The following is a 13,780-nucleotide window of genomic DNA, read 5'->3' as shown; positions in this document are numbered from 1 at the left end:
AACATAAAATAATAGCGAGGGCCAAGGGGGCACCCGGGTTTGAACCGGGGACCTCTCGATCTGCAGTCGAATGCTCTACCACTGAGCTATACCCCCTTCTTAGAAAGTTACGAATAATCGGAATTGATCAATGGATTATCACTTTATCGATTGCCATTCAATTTTAACAACGCTACGTCTTTTCCGATAAATATATAATAGATTAGTAAAACAAGAACAAGGTTGTGCAATGACAACAACAGAAACACACAGGTTCAACAAACTGATCTGCTTGAATCGCAAAGGGTTACTCGATGTAGTTGTTAAACGTAATGCAACAGACGTGCTTTGTAATCAGTCGCCACAAACGCGTCAAACACCCCTACCAGCGATAAAATCCGTGTCCACGAACGACGTATCGAAAACGACGTATCGAAAACGACTGGACTGCCGATCGAATTTGAAAACCCTGTCCATCATAAACGCGACATTTACCAATATACCATCAACCAACTCGGTAACAATATTCTCCAAACCACAGTGAACAAATCCATGCTGATTTTTCGGTATAATTCAATGTACAGTCTCGTTCACAAATATTTGCACACTTGCGATTTAATGGAAAAGTTAAACATTTTTACCATATCCATCCAGATATGAATTATTCTTTATTATTAAAAAATTATTTTTAATACATTTTCCATCCATAGTCTTCCGATCTGAGATAAGAACAGAGGTCAAGATTAGATACGTTGTGAAAGCGCATTAAAAAGCTTGAAATTTTGCTTTTGAAGTGTATTGCACGTATTTACAACGATTTGGAAATGTCCAAATACTTATGAGCGACGATGTAGTTAACGAGGCTAATATATAACACATACATTCCCCATAATTTAAAGTTCAAACCAAGCTTTACATAATACACATAACATATATGATATGATATTTAACAATAAAGCTTCGAAGCGTTAATGATCTCCTAACAATAATCGTTCGATGTTCTGATTTTCCTTAAATGTCTCGACGCTTATGAACCTGGGTGTACATAAACACCCACAAACATATACCCATATAGTAATACAAACACGTAGCAGCTGATTGACTGCTATATCGCCGTTTGGCGTTACTAATAGCGGTGCATTCGAATGCAATTTCGAAGCTTTCACGGTGGCACGAGGGGGTCGGTAGAGGGTGAGAGAGGTCGACGGTGACTGACGATAACCGGAAATCGAGTTTTCCGGACCGGTGGCAGGAGGTTGACGGGTTGTTGCAGGGTGGGACAACGTCGACGAAAGGAGAACACGATCGAGGCGAAAAGGGCGAGTTACGACGACGGGACGAAGGTCGTCGACGTTGGCGAGAGGGGAAATGAAGAAAAGGGAGAACGCGGTAGTCGTGCGGGGTACTTAGTTTAAATAAGTTTGTACGTCCCCCTTCTTCGACAAGCGACAAAAGAAATCGTCCTGCTGGAGGTTCGTGCCTTCTCCAGTGGGATTGAACAAATTGCTGGACAATGGACTCGGCAATCGTCTATATAAGTCGAGAATAAGTTCGCCGGTGACTAAGTACAGGCGTACGAGCGTGATACTCGTGCATACTTCGCTTACGTGGATCCTGGCGAGTTCGCTGTTATAACCGTGTACGCTAAGGTATTTATAAGTATCCAGCCATCTGCTGGTCCCGATGATAATCGATCCAGATTTTGTTAAAAGTATGTGAGCTTACTTTGTGTCAAAAAAATATCCCCATAAATTCGATTTGTAGCATCTATCTACGGTGAGTAACGAAAGTACTCCAATACTCCTAGAAACCTTTTGCGTATACGTGAAAGAATCTAAGAATGTTTGAGTATTTTCACGGGCAACTGTATACACGGTATAATGTTCTCAATGAAATCTAAATTTAACCTGGATATTCAAATATCCGATAATTAAGTAATAACTCGCAACTGGTCTCCCCCATACCATTCTACCAATGTCCATCGAATTAACGCGTTCACAGACGTTCACGAACAGAAGCAAGGAGGCCTGGCGTTCGAGTGTCGACATATCCGGCGTCTGTCCACCCGGAAAATGAACCACCTTTGTTTCCCCATTGTCCGCCGCTAATAAGAGAATTTTAATTAAAGCCAGAGCACCAATCGTGTACCGTGCACGATTTGCTTCTCCAGCTACCGATTGACCCTGTTTCTTTCTTAACCCGTATATATAAATACACACACATATATATAATTTATCCGTTCACAAGTATAAGGATATTGACACCATAGAAAAATAACGCCAGAGTGATAAACTATAGCACAGCTATTAAACTACGTTTGGAAGTTTGTAGCGAAAAAGACTCGTATATCTTTTGGCCTGTACAATAAGATTTAGAGCCTTCTTTGTAAATTAGTTTGAAATATACAGAATGTTAAAAGACATAAATTGTAAAAAGCACTCAGCGAGAATAATGGATAAAAAATAACGATCAAATAAAATATGATCAATCGTTCCAGAACGTAAAATCTAGTAAATGAAATATAAATTTCGTTGAAAATTACAGTACAATTTTATCTTACCAATAAAAATATTTAATAAATTTCATATCATTACGTAAACCTTTTAAGCGAATTTACATATACAGCAAATTTAGTAAAATTTCGTATCTACATAAAATTCTATCGCAAAATTTGTCCACCTTACAAAAACGACTCCTGGTTGAAACCCCTTCACTCAAAAAAGCTCCATTCGTTAAACCAAATATAAAACCAGAAGCAAATAACTACGACTCTCTACCGAAACACAACCGTCAAAAGGATCTATGTAGCAAGAATCTCGAGCAGGGATCTGCTACTCTCTTCTCTCCACGTTTGAATCTCGCAGAGAGAGAGAAGATTGATTTTTCCGATTGTCAGAGATGGTTGAACGCTTTTGTCAAACGATACTGTACAGCATGGCCACCGGTTTTGTAATTCAACGCCCTGTCAACGCCTGTTTGTCGCATCGAACGAACGAACACTGTTCGATTCAGAGATGATCAGCATCGTGTATATTCGTGAGAAAGAAGTGTTTAATAGATTTACGTTCGAGAGAGCGATTTCTTCGAGGGTGAGCGGACACCGAATCGAGCAGAGGGGAGATCGTAATTCAATTAGTTTAGCCCTTCTGATTCATTTACACCCGGCACACGAATTTGCTTCGGTGCATCGGATACGAACGACACACGCGTATCGAAGATCAATGTTGTTCCGAATTTGAAAATGGGGACAACGAGATCGGAAGGACTATTATCAGGATACTCGAGTATTCCTATCGATCGTTTCCCTGCCGTTTTAAGTCGACCAGGATTGATAAAATTCCAGATACTATCGGTTGTACGATGTTTTCTAGTACGGTGCAAAATAGCCCACGATATATGTAGCTCTTACAAGTTTGGGATTGGTTATTTCGATGGAAAGGAAATTGAATTTCAGTGCAGAGAGGAATGGATTTTGGGACTTTTATAAATTGAGTCAAATTAAATACAGTAAACGAAGTGAAAATTGAAGACGTTGAAACGTCTTCGATAATTATTACATATTTTCTAAATAAATCTTCCTAGATTACGTAATAATACATAAATAAGCGGACTACGCGTTCGTTAGAGAAACTATCCAACCAATCGGCTGTTAGTGATGATCAAACACTTCATCGATTCAATCGTATCGCTCTAATAAGATTCTTCGAAACTTCTATTACGTAACCATTGCGCGATATACATATAGCATTGAAAGGAACATTCCCCACCTCCATACTCCAAATTATATAATTTCTATGAAAATACATATTGACTTTTTTAGATGAGTTAATTTTGCGACTTGAATTCGAGCAAACTCGAAACCACGCTATTATCACTAAGCTGAATTATCATTTATTTGTTTTACTTCAAGTTTTTAAGTATCAAAATTGCTTGAAGCCACGTTACTACCAACGTGTGTGATCCCGTTTATTTTGCAATTTCAATTTATTAAAATCTTACGGTTTTCTTTTAGGTATGGTGGTCAATGGTTTTGTGAACGTGGTTATAACCACGATAGAAAGGAGATTTGGTCTGAGGTCATCGCAGACGGGCTTGATAGCAGGCGGATACGACATAGCTAGTTTCCTTACACTCGTTCCAGTGAGCTATCTAGGTGGTCGTTCAAAAGCATCGAAACCGAGGTGTGTATATATACATACATAAATACATATTTCACTAGACGATACCACAAGTTAGGGGTGTAATGCATCTACAAAATTGATCAATCTTCTCTCAATTTTTCTCACGAACATACCTCTTCGCCAACTTGATTTCTTATTGGCAATTTACTTTCCCTAGTTGTATCAATCTTGCAGCAAATCAATGATGCGTATGCGTACAAATATGTTCAGATATATACCTTATACATATATGTATAATGTGTATATATGTACGTATGCACGCATACAAGGTATTGTCTTGTCTATTAATATTAATGCCGATATCGGTTCACCCCGACAGTTCTCATAAATATTAATCCTAACGTCAGCCGGACGGACAATGTCGGTGTTAATCTCCATTTCGTTTCTTCCATTCGACACTTTCGTGCCCTCATCACCCTGTATGCTATGAGCTTAATCCTAAATCGATAATCGATAACACTTGAAAACAAACAGCTAAACAGCGTAGCCTCGAAGCTAATGTTCCAACATAAATGTTTATAGCGTTTAGGATTTATCTAATTTAGCCCTTAGATATTTGAGTTTTCTAGATAATAAAATAACACACGTTGAAATTTCAAATTTCCTATAAAATGAAATGGCCGGTTTCACCTTTGTCTGACAGGTACATAGGCATAGGTGTTGTAGTCTTAGGCTTAGGAAGTCTACTTTTCGCGTCCCCTCACTATATTGCTGGACCATACAGAGGCGGCCAGCAATCGGAGAATATATGCCAGAGGGTGACGAACACATCGTCCCGTTCGGTAAGTAATTTTACGCAACTGTTAACTAATTTAATAGCCCAAATATCAGTGTTTCCTCAACTGATTTTCATACTATAGCGTGAGAAAAGCTCTTTGAATAAATTTTTGAAAATGCAGCTTTTTTTCAACAGTAGAATTTACTGCGGCAAAGATTTTATAAAAAAGAAGAATTTAAAATTTAACACGAGGAAAATGACAAGCAATCATTATTACAAAAGAGAAAATAAGGCAGAATAATGGAAGCAAACAATAATAGCTTGGAATATTAAAGATTGGTGGAATATTAGACATTGATTAAGAACAAAATATATAAATGAGAAGAGGTTCTTTAAGAAGAAACTCATTCCTATTTTAATGTGATAATTTTATACTGTTTACTACTTGAGAATCAATTACTAGAGGATACGAGCTTGTGCCTTTGATCAACGAAGAGTAAAGATTCAATTAGGAGTAAGGAATAGGGTTTACTGATGGATGTCACCCTTTATATTGCAAAATTCCTGTCTTTATAACATAATCCAATTTTTTTATCGTCAAATATCAAAAATAGATGTTAATTTTTCTATAATTAAATATCAAATTTAATTTCTTACGAAAAATTCGAAAGTAGGAAAAAATAATAACATTAAAAAAACCGAAAAAAAAAAAAGAAAAAATTGTGACACCAAAAATTTCTCGAAAAAAGATTAATCTTAATAATGAAACTAGCCATTCTACAAAAAGAAGCTTCTTACATATACAATAAACTCAATCATCTCCATAATTGATCGAGAACTTGGTAGAATCGTTACTTTTTCCATCTTATAATAAAAAATCCAATATCGCGACGTGAACGGTGTATAATCAACTGACATTTTGAACGTTTCATTCGTTCCACTCTTTTCATTCCGAGTCTAATAAAACCTCGCATTATGGAGAAAAAGAACAGACATATTTTTGGACTATTCTCGTTTGCTGATTAAATTACTCTCAATTCGCTTCTTCGCCATTCAGCTATCCTGTAATGGATCCGTGGGCCAAATAGACCAGGAACCATACAGCGGATTGTACTTAACTATCTTTCTGATGGCCCAACTTCTGCACGGGGCGGGTTCCGCTCCTTTCTATACGCTCGGCGTTACGTACCTAGATGAGAACGTGTCGAAAAAGATGTCCTCTGTGTATGTAGGTAAGAAAACCACGTCTGTCTGTTATCGTCTTTCGAAACTATTAGAGCTTCTGTTACTAAAAAGAAGCTAAAGCGTAGTTAAGTATTATTTGGAAAATATTGAATCATTTGCGGCGATTATGGGATTAAATTCAGTACGTTGGTACATCGCCGTTGAAATTTTTAAATCACTTTTGATATCTACATTTTACGGAAGTAAAAGATATAATAAAAAAAAAAGAGGGAAAGAAAATAAAAAATGCTAAAAGCATTACATCTTTCCCCTTAAATTTTTGGTTGCATCGCGTTACATTCACAATGTATCTTTGTTCTGTTCAGGAATTTTCTACACAATGGCCATAATAGGGCCAGCATTAGGGTACGTTGTCGGAGGCGAGTTGTTGAAGCTGTATACAGATTTTATCACCGTAGATCCGTCAGAGTGAGTCTGAATACAAATTTTTATAACTTACAACTCGTATACTAGCGTCATATGCATGGCTTTTATGCATGTCCATAATGAATGTTATGTCCGCTTTTCAAAACAATTCATTCGATAAAACATAACGAAGGTATAAATAAATTGAATCTTAAAATATATATATATATACAGACACACACGTGTATGGCATTATACAAACTTCAATTTGTAAACACGATTCCAATTTTTCGCATCGGAGAGAGTTTAAAATTAACGCCAACAAACAAAAAATCCCCTAAGGTTACTTAAATATCATCGTTCAGTATCATCCTTCACACGCTAAGCTCACGATATTAACTAAAAGTTATCGTTAGCCCTAAATTCTCGATCGAGTATCTCCTCGCGTTATCACAGACAAATATCAAAGATAGCGCGCAAACTACCAACTCTTCGTTGATAAAAGAATCGAAAACGATGAATTACTTTTAGAAATTTTTTTCTTCTATCGATTCGTTTCTCTCTTTCTAAATTGTATCCCGTTGCACCTTGAATAATGTCTCCGTACTTCTAAATGAAACACGACCGTTTATTAATTAGATGCGTCCTTTTAACTTCGACCATTGCTCTTTCGAAATTGGGCAAAAAAATTCTCGCGTCCGTTGCCCGTGTTTACCGGGGCAGGAGCATCGATTCATTTCGAGAAGTGGCTTTCAAATAAACTTTCAGAAGAAACTTGCGAGGATTCTAAATTTACTGATGTCCATTCGGATCGTCCGCTGCTACGAGAGGCGCAGTTAACCGTGAAATGTGAAGGGAGATCCTTTCGACTTTTAATTTCAGTCTCCTTGTAACCACTTCTTGCACGTTCCTCGTCCCCGCCTTCTCCTTCCTTTCTTTTGTCTTTTCTGATGTAGGCTGTTATCATAATAATTTCTTGGCTCCTTGAGCTTTAACGGGAACGCAGTCTAGCCTGATTTATTAATCGGGCAAAAATGGAAGTTCCCCAGAAAATGATTACTCTGGAAAGTTTAGTGGTTCGGGCATTTTATCGGTATGAAACAAAAGTAGAAACACAGGAAGAGCGAAAGGAAGATTCGTTTCTGCGAGTTTGATCTTTCGAAATCGAATTTTCCTTATTTTCAATCGATTGTTCGCAGTTTATTACAATAAATCTCCTCTATCTAGAAGTTTGTATTCTGTAATCTTGATCTCTCTGCAAGTTTCAAATGTCGATCTTCTTACTTTACTTATGGATACTTTGTATAAATAAATATCCATAATTGTATAATTATTAGTTGGTAATTTACTGTATTATCGCATGAAATTTTTATTATTTACCGTAAGCGATCTTATATAATATTCTTCGATCTTAAAATCTCAATTCTTTGCCATCTTAATTTCTATGCAAGTTTCGAACTTCCGTCGTCCCACTTTATCTCCAATATTTTATATTGCACACAAACATTCCCATTCTAATTATCGCTAACACTCTTACGCGAAAACGTCCTACAAAGAAAAACCGTTTGAAGAGTTTGAGAAAGTTGAAACGCGAGAAATGCAAATAAAGAAGAAACCGCCACAGAACCCTGGACGTCGACCAAACAGAAAATACGTAGCTCCGAATCGATAGCCCGTCATTTAAAAGTAAAATACGCGAAGATAGAACCTCGGACGTTGGGAATCTTTTACACGGCCGACAACTCGATTTACTGTTCGATGCTCTTGATGTCATACGCGTCTCCGTTTGCGAACAGAAAGGATTGGAAGCGGGAAAAAAAGGCGGGAAGAAGGACAGCGAGCAACGATTAATTCGATTCTCACGTGCATCTCGTGGAGGGGATGTGACTGAACGAAAGAGACGAGGGTTGCTCCGCGGGGGAAGGAAGCATTGCAGACAAATGGAACTTGATTGTGCTCCAAGTGTCGGGGGATGAAGTGACACTTTTGAAGGGTAACATCGGCATCATCCTCAAACGTTGGTTCACCGCTTGACATTTTCCCCACGGGCTGTGTACGTGTACGTGTACGTGCGTGCAACCGTGTCCATGGGGTTACATGCGCTATTAATCGCGGCCCATTATACGCTCTAATGGTCCTCCGAGATATTTTCAACGGGGCAGAAAGCAGATTGAAAACAAAGATTGTATTTCCTTCGAAATTTCCGTATCACCCTGCGCAGTTCTTGCTTCGTAGAACTGAAAACTGCTGTCGTACCGTGTAACTGAACCGAAGATTGTGTATTATCGATTTTTGTTGCGGCATTATGGAAGTTCTGTGTCATGTACGTTGTTTTCAAAAAGCTTTTCTTCGACGAAGGAAAAAGTTAAAATTCCAAGAAGAAAATTTACTTCGATACTTTTTCATGGTTATGAAGCTTTTTTATTTTCAAACTCTAACATAAATCACCGTGTCCTCTATATTTTGCAAAATCTATAGAATCCTCTTACTCCCCATTGATAAATTAAACTAATTTCCATGAAACCGAAAATTTCCCCGTTTTCCAAACTTCACCGAAAGGAATTCGTCTGCCTCGTGAAAACTAATAAATCAACTAAAGCAAAGATTAATTAATTAATCCCGTGGTACGAGACAAGAAAAAGAGCATCGACATCGGTATCCTCGTTATCGTTTGAGGGACAAGAAGATATAATTAAGCGATGCAAACACGTTTGAGAACGTTTGGCCGTCGTAACGACAAGCCGCTGTTCCTCCTGCGAAGTTTCTTTTCAAGGCTGTGAAACAGCAAAAATAGATGATAAAAATCCGATAGCCCGTGTATACCAGCAACATCATCCCTGTCCATTAACTCGATTCCTCTTCGGACGTTATTCGTGCACCGTTTAAAACAAGATCCCAGCCATGAAAATTCTATTTCCACGATCCTGTTCCTCACTGGTTTACCACGAAATCTTCATGCCCGACCATTTTTCACTGCCTCTACCATCCCCAACCTCGTGTCTCGTCTCCAAGATTTCGCGATTAATTTCGAAATTCTGCGACGTGGATTTACGTACGTGTAAGATGTAGGAATATAAAGTTCGAATTTCTTACAACACGGTGTAAGATGCATCTGCAATGTGCTTCAGAGAAACGTGATTCACTCGTATTTGCGTACTACCAGTTGTCGAGTGTCAGATTCGAAGCGTATGTTTCTGCGGGTTTGCGACGCTGGTGTATAGTAACATGTTTTTGCGAGCTTTCTTTCGGAAAGTGGTTTTCCTTTTTATTTTTCCACGGTTATTGTATCTTTAAGCTCTATTTACTGTGTTCCAGAAATTTATAGCTTTAACCCTGCCCCGGTGCATATCATTCTTCATGCCCCGATTTCGTTTCAGCAATTTATATTCGTAGAATTTGAGAAATTTTCTAGCGATAGAAAAATGAGATTCGAATAACACAGCGATGTTTGATTAAGCTGTTAATATTATTTTATACGTCAAATATAACTAGCACTGTATCCCACTTTATCGTTTCTTGAATAGGGCATCTCCAACATTCCTACGTCGTAATCGTAAATTTTCTTGTATAAATGGTCAACTAACAACGAGTAATGTAGTGATGCACACATTCGGCCCCAAATGTTGGACAGATCGGGGCAAACAGCCGATAAATCCTGGCGGGAATTTAATAAAGTTGCCGTGACGGTCTGGCTAAACGCAGCCCCACTCTTAAAGCGGCGGGAAAAAAGCGGGAAACGCGTTTAACGCGTAGCAACACGAGAGGCGACAAATTCCGATGGTGAGCCCATTACGCGTCATTCCCCATCGGCATTCGACGACTATGAACCCCTTTAGCCGGAGTAAAACGCATAATGAACGCGGGCAACTTTTCAGCCATTGTCCGTCCATCGTAATTCTTCCTTGCAAGTCGTGCGACGATCCTCTCTTTCCACCAATTTTAATGTTCTCCAAGCGTTTAAGGTTCAGCAGATGGATTCTTTTTCGCGAGACTGCGCGTTCGATTTCGCGGAAATGTTCGAGAATGTTTTATAATGTATTTAATGGTTTCAAGATGAGAATTTGAAAGGTCTTTGACACTGGATCGAACCAGGGCTTTTCCCACCTTCCGTTATTCGACTCTTCGTTAACTTTAACTTACGATTAAGATTCCAGAGGGATTAAAAAATTAATTGAAATTACTTGTCTGGCAGAGATTCCCATCTTCTTCTAAAATTCTTCTACGTTGAAATCTGAATTTCTTCGAATGTTAATCTCTCTGGAAATCTAAAATTTCCATCCCGTTAAAAATTAAGAAGCTTATCAAAATTTCTTCTCCATTTCTCCGTGTTTCTACCAACGAACAGATTCAACATCAGGAAGTCATAGCAGTCGAGTGTCATTTGAAGATCAGTTACGACTGACAGATAGAAAGAAAACGGGGGAAAAAGAAGGCTAAACGGCGATTTCTTCAGTCGGTATAGAGCAGTTAAGTCTGCTAAGGGATGATCGCGCAGTTAGTCAGCCGTTTCCGAGCAATCAATCACCTCTTCCCAGTCGGGTTTTGCCAGGAAAAAATGAGCCCAGCCCATCGGACGTAGCAAACGTAACTCCGACGGGAAAAAAGTTACGTAAAGCCTCTGCTAGAAATATTCGTTTCGTCAATCGATAAAACATCTCTGTTCGTCATATCGAATTGATTCAACGTCCAACATCATATTTGCTGATGATACTAGTTAAATTCAGGGTATTTAGAAAAATATATCAAGGCTATGAAAGAATTGGAGAAACGTTGTTTGCTTGAACTCGATTAAAAAATTAATCAAACCAATTGAATTTTGATAGTTTCCATCGTTCCAAATGGATAATACTTCCTTTTTCTCGTAGACTTTTATCATATGCGCTTTCGGTTACTGTCACGAATAGAATAGTAGAAATATTAATTTCAATTATTCACCTTAATAGTTCAAATCGGTTCAAAGCAATCTCGATCATCCACCGTCATTTCAACACTATACTTCGTACAATATTTAAGAGTAAATTACTAATCACGAAGCTTAAATCCAGTCATCTATTTGACGTAATCCTCAATTTCGTACTATACATTTGCCTATTCGAGAACTAATTGTAGTTAAATCAGCTTGTAATTAAAGCAACAGGCATTGCGTTCTACTGGAACTATTGGAATTACACAATTTAAACAGAACATAGTATACTTTAATGACAATTAAATATTTTTTCAGGACAAAGATCGTGTAGTTTGATCCGTAAAAACGAAGATACGAAAAGTTTCGATCGGAGAAATGTATATTCTTTCCTGTTTAATCACAACTCTGTTATACTACCCTGTGTGTTAACCTATCATAAGCTTCGATAATCGTTTTAACACGTCTGTCTTTATCGATAAAATTCATCGAGAATATCCCATCTCTATCGAACAACCATCGAACAACATCCTTTGTCCAACATCAACTACGACGCGCTTCCCGGTTGAAGCCTGCTAATCCTCAATTTAAAATTCGATTCTCGTAACCGCCTAAACGGCGGAAGTTTTAAGGCCGGGTCGCAACAGGATTTACCGAGTTTTCCGCAAACTTAAATTGCGTGTCGAAGCGAACGCAATCCGATAATTTGCAAACAGAGAGAGGCCGCTTCATCCCTACAGAAACCTCGAATAAAAGCAAAGGGACGAAAACGTTTGTCGAGAGCTAATAACATTCTCGCGAGTGCAATTACATTTTCCTTCCGATTCCGCTGGATGGAGCTGAATGTAGTTGAATGGAGCTGGAATGGAGGAAAAGAGTAGGAGTAGCCGTTTGCGTTACGACCACTTCCGGTTGCAAGCTCGCGTCTACTGTAGCAGCTTAATAGCCACTATACACCGTGGACCTAAATTCCTAGTGCAAGTGAAACCAAGGATACGCTATGGCTCGAAAGAAAATCAAAGATAATGAGACTGTCTACTACGGTCAACTACATATATGTTTTATAATAATTAATTAAAATGGTCTCGGAAGGATTCAATCAAAATCGGCAACTGCAAATCGATCTATCGAAAATAAAACAATGACGTTACTTCTTAAAAATACTCCATTTAAAATACTCGTTATAATATCTCATGGATAAAACAATTCTCTATTTAGAAACCATCTTGTTATTTATGTGTGCAGAGATACGGATTTGCATAAAAATCCGCAGTCTACCGATATGCGCAACACAAAAATTACCGTGTACCGTCTTATCCTATAGTACGACGTATCTTTTCGTTTTATTTTCACTGGTAAAGTCCCTTATTTCTTTTGTACCGTGAATTTAGGTTCACGATGTATGTGCCTCGTTTAATTTCGTGGTCAAACAAAAGATTAGACGGCAGATGTTGGTTCGAGCGCGACTTGCCTCCGAGTACTTTTCATAGTTTTTCGCTTTCTCACCTTCCGCTCTGCAGACTACGCTACGAATAGATTATGCTACATATTGCGGCGTAATACCGCGATTCTGAAGGAATTTGCTAGGCGGCGAGCTCGGTTATGCTCGTACGATGATGATGGCGCATTGTACGCCGTGAAGGAAAGGATGATGAGTGAGAAACGTTTTGAAAGTACTGGCGAGGTTAGAGAATATTGCTCGTGGTAGACGTCTCCCATGGAAAAATGTTTAATAGCAGTGTTATCTTGTTGTTATCGACTATTTTTTTATTACGTAAGATGATTCATAAATTATAAATTTTACTTATTGTCGTCCTAATAGCACACAGCGTCCTTTGTTTCCTAACCGAATTACCAGGATTTTTTCGTAGATGACGAATCGTGCAGGCCAAACGAGACTTCTGTCCGCGTATCGGTTTAGAACACGAGGAGAGGAGAACTTCCGGGCTCGTTGCGCGGCAATTAGTCGGGAAAGTTACAGAAGCTCGGTCGGTTGGGAATTTCAGACGGTCGCGCCGTGCGGCGCAATTAAAAAAGCGCGAGGAAATCGGCCGGTTGCGCCGGAAGTTCCGCGACGGAAGAGCAATTCCGGCCTACTCACCCTGTCGTGCTCGTCGTCCGCTATACTGTTCCGAGATAATTACATTTTTTCCCCTGGAATCCTTGCCCGCTCTTTTTTGTTTACGCGCGGCCTACTTTCTCCCGGAGTTTCGTTTAATATGAATGCCGCTTTAAAGCGTTTAAAAAAGAAAGAATTGACCCGTTTCGCGGATATTAGCAGTGCCGCCGAGCTCCCCTGTTTGCGTTTAAAACGATGGTTAAGTAGGTAGATCGATGTAAAGTTAGGAAGACGATGAAAATTCGAAAGAAGGATCAGTCGGTTGCAGTGTGTGTTCTATATATAATTAT

At 38.7% G+C, this 13,780-nt stretch overlaps 1 protein-coding gene and 1 non-coding gene across 4 annotated transcripts in view; one reads left to right on the top strand and one right to left on the bottom strand.

Moving 5' to 3' along the window:
* Positions 1-13,780, top strand: part of LOC132908849 (solute carrier organic anion transporter family member 4A1) — a 47,913-nt gene that overhangs the window by 28,195 nt on the left and 5,938 nt on the right. For all 3 annotated transcript variants that reach the window (XM_060963227.1, XM_060963228.1, XM_060963229.1), the window contains 4 exons: positions 3,992-4,160; positions 4,804-4,942; positions 5,936-6,110; positions 6,429-6,531. In XM_060963227.1, coding sequence (XP_060819210.1) covers positions 3,992-4,160; positions 4,804-4,942; positions 5,936-6,110; positions 6,429-6,531 — 586 coding nt within the window. The remainder of the gene's footprint in view (positions 1-3,991; positions 4,161-4,803; positions 4,943-5,935; positions 6,111-6,428; positions 6,532-13,780) is intronic.
* Trnac-gca (transfer RNA cysteine (anticodon GCA)) lies at positions 25-96 on the bottom strand. Its single transcript has one exon. It is a non-coding gene; the product is annotated as a tRNA-Cys (tRNA).

Source organism: Bombus pascuorum, chromosome 7 (genome assembly GCF_905332965.1).
Source record: "Bombus pascuorum chromosome 7, iyBomPasc1.1, whole genome shotgun sequence".
Lineage (NCBI taxonomy): Eukaryota > Metazoa > Arthropoda > Insecta > Hymenoptera > Apidae > Bombus > Bombus pascuorum.
The sequence above is the reverse complement of the archived record's forward strand: the minus strand, read 5'-3'. Positions and strand labels throughout refer to the sequence as shown.